The 5723-nt window shown below is 58.4% G+C and overlaps 1 protein-coding gene across 1 annotated transcript in view; it reads left to right on the forward strand.

Moving 5' to 3' along the window:
* Positions 1–125: 125 nt before the first annotated feature.
* The window catches only part of EMH_0056120 (Polyphosphoinositide phosphatase, related), a gene marked incomplete at both ends in the record, with an annotated part of 8274 nt that continues 2676 nt past the window's right edge, over positions 126–5723 (forward strand). Inside the window, 10 exon segments of the mRNA XM_013500813.1 lie at positions 126–345; positions 561–673; positions 959–1926; positions 2190–2511; positions 2742–3110; positions 3342–3428; positions 4237–4300; positions 4549–4649; positions 4653–5116; positions 5493–5633. Of these exon segments, the coding sequence (XP_013356267.1) occupies positions 126–345; positions 561–673; positions 959–1926; positions 2190–2511; positions 2742–3110; positions 3342–3428; positions 4237–4300; positions 4549–4649; positions 4653–5116; positions 5493–5633 (2849 nt within the window).

Here is a 5723-nt window from a genome sequence, read left to right on the forward strand (position 1 = left end):
AGCAGCAGCAGCAGCAGCAACAGCAGATTCAAGAATGTCTGCTGGGGAGGGACGGGAGGACGTGGCGGAGGCTGCACTCCTTGCTGCTCATCCACAAGCAGCCTGCGCTGCAGCAGCGGCAGCACATGAAAAGGTACTTCGAACGCCAACAGCAACAACGGCAGCAGCAGCAGCAACAGCAACAGCAGCAGCAGCAGCAGCAGCAGCAACAGCAGCAGCAGCAACAGCAGCAGCAACAGCAGCCAAAGCAGAGGCATGAACATTGTTTTCACCGCCCTCCTACCTGGGAGCGGATAGGCAGGAAGCTGATGACAACAGAGGAAGCAAAAAGCTGCCTAATCAACAGTCAGCTGACCTGCTGCTGTTGCTGCTGCTGCTGCTGCTGCTGCTACTGCTACTGCTGCTGCTACTGTTGTTACTATTGCTGCTGTTATTTATACTCAGGATATTATTTACGACTTCTGCTGCTTCTGCTGTCTCTGCTGCTGCCGCTTATACTGCTGCTGCTGCTGCTGCTGCTGCAGAGCCGTTCTGTGTGTTGTGATGCGCCTGAGCTGCAGCGCTGCTGCTGCTGAGGGAGCAGCCGCAGCAGCAGATTCGCTGCGCGGGACTCGTGGGCTTCTTGCCTCTCGTCTGTGGCTTTCACCTCGTAGCTGCTGCCGGCGCACAGCCCGTAAGACAGCAGCAGCAGCAGCAGCAACCGGAGCAGCAATAGCAGCAGCAGCAGCAGCAGCAGCAGCTGTAGTGAACTGAGTGACGTCAGTTGCCTCCTTGCCGGCACTCGCAGCAACAGCTTTATCTGCAGTCGGAACGAGCTATCAGAACACAGCCTAGTTGTGGGAGCAGCAGCAGCAGCAACAGCAGCAGTAGCAGCAGCGGCAGCAGCAGCAGCAGTAGCAGCAGCAGCAGCATTAGCAGCAAGAGCAGCAATGATGTTGATGTGCTGTGCTGCGCGCAGGCGGCGCGTTTGCTGCTGCACCACACGGTGTATGCTGCTGACGGCTTGCTGCTGCTGCCGCTCTTCTTCGAGGCGGAAACTGTGCAGGAGGCAGCAGCTTTCTGCTGCAGCACAGCCCCCACTCTTGACTTGCTGCACGCTGTGCAGCAGCAAAAGCAGCAGCAGCACCAGATGCAGCAGCAGCAGCAGCACCAACAGCAACTGCAGCAGCAGCAGCAACCTCAGCAGCAGCACCAGCTGCAGCAGCAGCAGAAGCACCAGCAGCAGCAGCTTCTGTTCCTGCAGCAGCTGCAAGATCTTTGCCGGGGCCTTGTAGGTATGTCGTTGGGCTCAGGACCAGCAGCAGCAGCAACAGCAGCAGCAGCAGCAGAAGACGCCAAGTATAGAACCTCAGTTTTTGCGTATCATGCAGACAGAGGATTTTACTTCTGTAGGACCCTCTGTATCAACCTGCCCCTTCAACAGTTAGCTGCTAGGAGACCTGCTGCGCGTGCTGCTGCTGTCGCTGCTGCTGCTGCTGCTGCCGCTGCTGCTGCTGAGCCAGCAGCTACAGCAGATATAAGAACAGCAGCAGCAGCAGCTCGTGCTGCTACAGCCCGCGCAGCGTTGTTCCACGAGCTGTACCTCAGTTGCGAGGTGCCCCCAGCTGACGGCAGCTGTAATCAGCAGCAGCAGGAGCAGCAGGAGCAGCAGCAGCAGCAGCAGCAGCAACAGCAGCAGCAGCAGCAGCAGCAGGGATCTGGCAGCCGCTGGCGTTGGTCACCGTTACACCGGGAGGAGTGCCGGTTTCTGTGGAATCGTGAGCTGCTCTCTTTGCTGCTGCAGCAGCAGCAGGCGGATCTGATAGCGGAGGGTTTCTTCTTGCTGCTGCTGCATGGCTCGGTGCAGCAGCAAATGCTGCACACACAGGGAGTGATGCTGCAGCTGCTGACAATCTCAAGACGGTCTGCTGCTTTCGCCGGGCCTCGGTAGGCCGGCGTATGCGTGATGTCTCGCTGCTGCTGCTGCTGTTGCTGCTGCTGCTGTTGCTGTTGCTGCTGTTGTTGCTGCTCTTGTCGCTGTTGTGACTGCATCGTGCGTGAGCTGCTACTTCCGGCGACTGTGTTGTAGCTGCTGCGGCTGGTGCGGCTTTACCCCCTGCATCAGCTGTTGCTGCTGCTGCTGCTGCGGCTGCCCCTGCAGAAGCTGCTGCAGCAGCTCTCTACTTGCTGCTGCTGCTCTGGGTGTGCAGCTACCGTAAGAGGGGACTCAACGACGCTGGCGATGCAGCAAATGAAGTGGAGGTGGAGTTCATATGTCAGGCAACGATGCCTTCTCGCTCAGCCGCCGCCGCCGCCGCAGCAGCAGCAACAGCAGCAGCAACAGCAGCAGCAACAGCAGGAGAAGCAGCAGCAGACAGTGCTGCTGCGCTGTGGCGGAAAGTTTTGCTGCGGGGGGGAGGGGCCTTTGAGAGTGCTGTTGCTTCTCATGTCCTCGCCAGAGGCAGCGCGCCGCTGCTGTGGTGTCAAGACACCACCGTCATACCCTCAAGACCCAGAATACAACGCAGGATGGTGCGCCTGCTGCTGCTGCTCCTGCTGCTGCTGCTGCTGCTACTTCTGTTGCTGCTGCTTCTGCGGCTGCCTCTGCTGCTACTTCTGCTGCTACTTCTGCTACTTCATGTGTAGAGGCAGATAGGCACTTTTGTTGTGTGCTCCTCTGATTTGTTTATGCCACATGTTTGCTGCTGTTGTTGCTGCTGCTGCTGTTGCTGCTGCTGCTGCTGTTGCTGCTGCATCTTCAGACGGACGTGAACTGCAGCGCCATAAGGAGACACATGGCAGGTTTGCTGCAGCGGTATGGGGCCCCTTTGCTGCTGCTGAATCTGCTGCGCTGCAGCCCTCGCCTGGGGCCCCCTGCTGCAGCACAGCAGACAACTCCGCGTGCGGTTGCTGCTGCAGCAGCTAGGCTTGGGGGGCAGCGTCACCAGAAACAGCAGCAGCAGCAGGGGCAAGGCGGAGCAGCAGCAGCAATAGAGGCAGCGCTTGCTGCTGCGGAGAAAGATGAAGACAGCCACAGCGAAGAAGCAGCAGCAGCAGCAGCAGCAACTGTAGCAGAGCAGGAGGCCTGTCTTGGGGAGGAGTATCGCAGGGCAGTTGCAGCTCTGAACGCAGTAAGACCCCTAGAAGCAGCAGCAGCAGCTGCTGCTGTCGCTGCTGCTGCTGTCGCTGTTGCTGCTGTTGCTGCGTCTATTCTTCTTGCTGCTGATGGCGGTGCAGCTGCAGCAGGGGCCTTGTGGCTGTTGCCTGCTATTTGCGTTGTCTGTACACTGAGAGGCTCTTAAAGCTGCTGGTGCTGCTGCTGCTGCTGCTGCGTTCCTGTTGCATGCATTGGCTTGCTGCAGGAGCTTCCTGCTGCGCTGCAGCTGAGGTTTGCTGCTGTTGATATAGAAGCAGCAAGACGCACAAACCCCCTGGGGGCCTCCGCCTGGGTGGGGGTCCTCGCAGCCAACACCATCCGCCAGCTGCAGTTCTTCGCATCAAACGAGTAAGCAGCAGCAGCAGCAGCAGCAGTACCAGCAGCAGCAGCAGCAGCAGCAGTAGCAGCAGCAGCAGCAGGAACTGCAGCAACTCTGTTGTATTTTATCTGTGACGTGTCGTAGTTAATGTTGTTGCATCTCTGCTGTATGCAAGACAAGACCGCCTGTCTCTCCTCTCTGTCTGTCTGCTGCTGCTGCTACTGGTGCTGCTGCTGTTACTGCTGCTGCTCCTGCTGCTGGTGGTGCTGCTGCTGCTGCTGCAGCATGTGGGGTTTGCTTCCGCTGCAGCTGCAGCAGGGGGTCTGCCGGTTGAATTGTCTCGACTCCCTGGACCGCACCAACGAGCTGCAGCTGCACATACACCGCGCCTTTGTTTTATCTTTTCTGAGGGCCCTTCCTGCTGCTCTTACTATTGACAATGCCTTGGATCAGCAGGCAAGCTCTCACACTTGCTTCTGCTGCNCTGCTGCACCTGCTGCAAGCAGATGCCGCAGAAATAGCACCACCAGAAATAGAAACGGCAGCAACAGCAGCGCATCGCCAGAAACGCAACAGCAGCAGCACTACCACAGCAACAACAGCAACGCCAACGCAGCAGCAGCAGCAACAGCAGCGAGCTGGCAGTAGACCTGTACCCACGACAGCAGATACAACACAACCAGCACGGAGATAGAAGAGCAGCAGCAGCAACAGCAGCAACAGAGGGGAGGCAGAGGAGGCTTGTCTGTATCTGCTGCTGCTGCTGCTCTGTCTGCTGCAGGTGCTGCGCGCCATAGTCACCCTGACAGGCAGCAGCGGAGACGACCTCGCCCTTCAGTATGGAGGTAAGCAACAGCAGCAGCAACAGTAGCAGCAGCAACAACAGCAGCAGCAGCAGCAGCAGCAGCTGGAGCAGCGTGAGAGCCATGCCTCATGAAGAGGCATCACCTCACCAGCAGCAAAATGGCTTCAGGCTGCAGCACCTGGGCTGCGAGAGCTGCAGCAGCAGCAGCTGCGGGTGGAGATCAAACCCTTTAGCGCTGCTTGTAAAACCCAAAGCTTAAGGGTTTAGGGTTTAGGGTTTAGGGTTTAGGGTTTACGGTGGTTGTGTGCGCACAGGGTCGGTGGCCCACAGGAAGAGGCTCGAGCCGCTGGCTTGGGCGGCGCAGCTGCCGCGGGGATCGTCTCCAGAGGACNAAGAGGCTCGAGCCGCTGGCTTGGGCGGCGCAGCTGCCGCGGGGATCGTCTCCAGAGGACGATCCCCGTGCTGACCCCTGGAGCCTCTTTAGTACAGCTGCAAGCAGCAGCAGCAGCAGCAGCAGCAGCAGCAACAGCAGCAGCAGTTGCTTTTTTCAGTTGCCGTCGTCGCCTATCGCGGCATCTGCTGCAGCGGATGAAGCTGCTCTTGCAGAATATCCTCGCATTAGCAGCCGGAGCAGCAGCAGCAGCGGCAGCCTCAACAGCAGCATCAGCAGCAGCAACAACATGAGCAGCAGCAGCAGCAGCAGCAGCAGCAGCAAGTCTAGCGGCATCATAAGCAGCGCGTTGGCTGCCTTGCAGGGTGTATCCTCAGCTCTGGCCATGCAGTGGGCGGGGGGCCGCAGCAGCGGCGCCTCCTTGCTTCCGCTGCTGCCGGGCCTTTCTACTTCGCTGCAGCGCAGGTGATTGACGCACTAGCAGCAGCAGCAGCAGCAGCAGCAGCAGCGGCACCAGCAGCAGCAGCACAGAAGCAATTGCAGCTGCAGCAGCAGAGGCGCCAGGAGCAGGAGCAGCAGCACTAGCTAGCAGGAGTAGCAGCAACAGCAGCAGTAACACAAGCAAGTGTTTGTTTATGGAGGATTAGCGTTTATATGGGCGTGTTGCGAGTTTGGGGTGTACGCACACCTGATGAGATCAGAAGGAGCAGCGGCTTGCACTGCTGCTGGCAGCAGCAGCAGCAGCAGCAGCAGCAACAGCAACAGCAACAGCAGCAGCAGGAGGAGGATCAGGAGAACAGTGTGTGTGGTGGTGTTGTGTTGTTGCTGCTGTTTGCTGCAGGTACAGCAACGTGCTCGAGGACGGCCACAAGCAGCAGGCGCTGAATATTTGGTTTTGTTTGTCTTCGCCGCTGCAGCGGCAAAATATAAGAACACCTATATGGAAGATAGAGGATAACAACGACCTGTATATACACCACAAGTCAGGCCATGCATGCAATACATCTTTATCTTTATCATGGTGATGCTGTTGGTGTTGGTGGTAGGCGGCCTGATGCTGCTGATGCTGCTG

The sequence above is a fragment of the Eimeria mitis genome, genomic scaffold (genome assembly GCF_000499745.2).
Source record: "Eimeria mitis Houghton genomic scaffold, Emh_scaff59, whole genome shotgun sequence".
Taxonomy (NCBI): Eukaryota; Apicomplexa; class Conoidasida; order Eucoccidiorida; family Eimeriidae; genus Eimeria; species Eimeria mitis.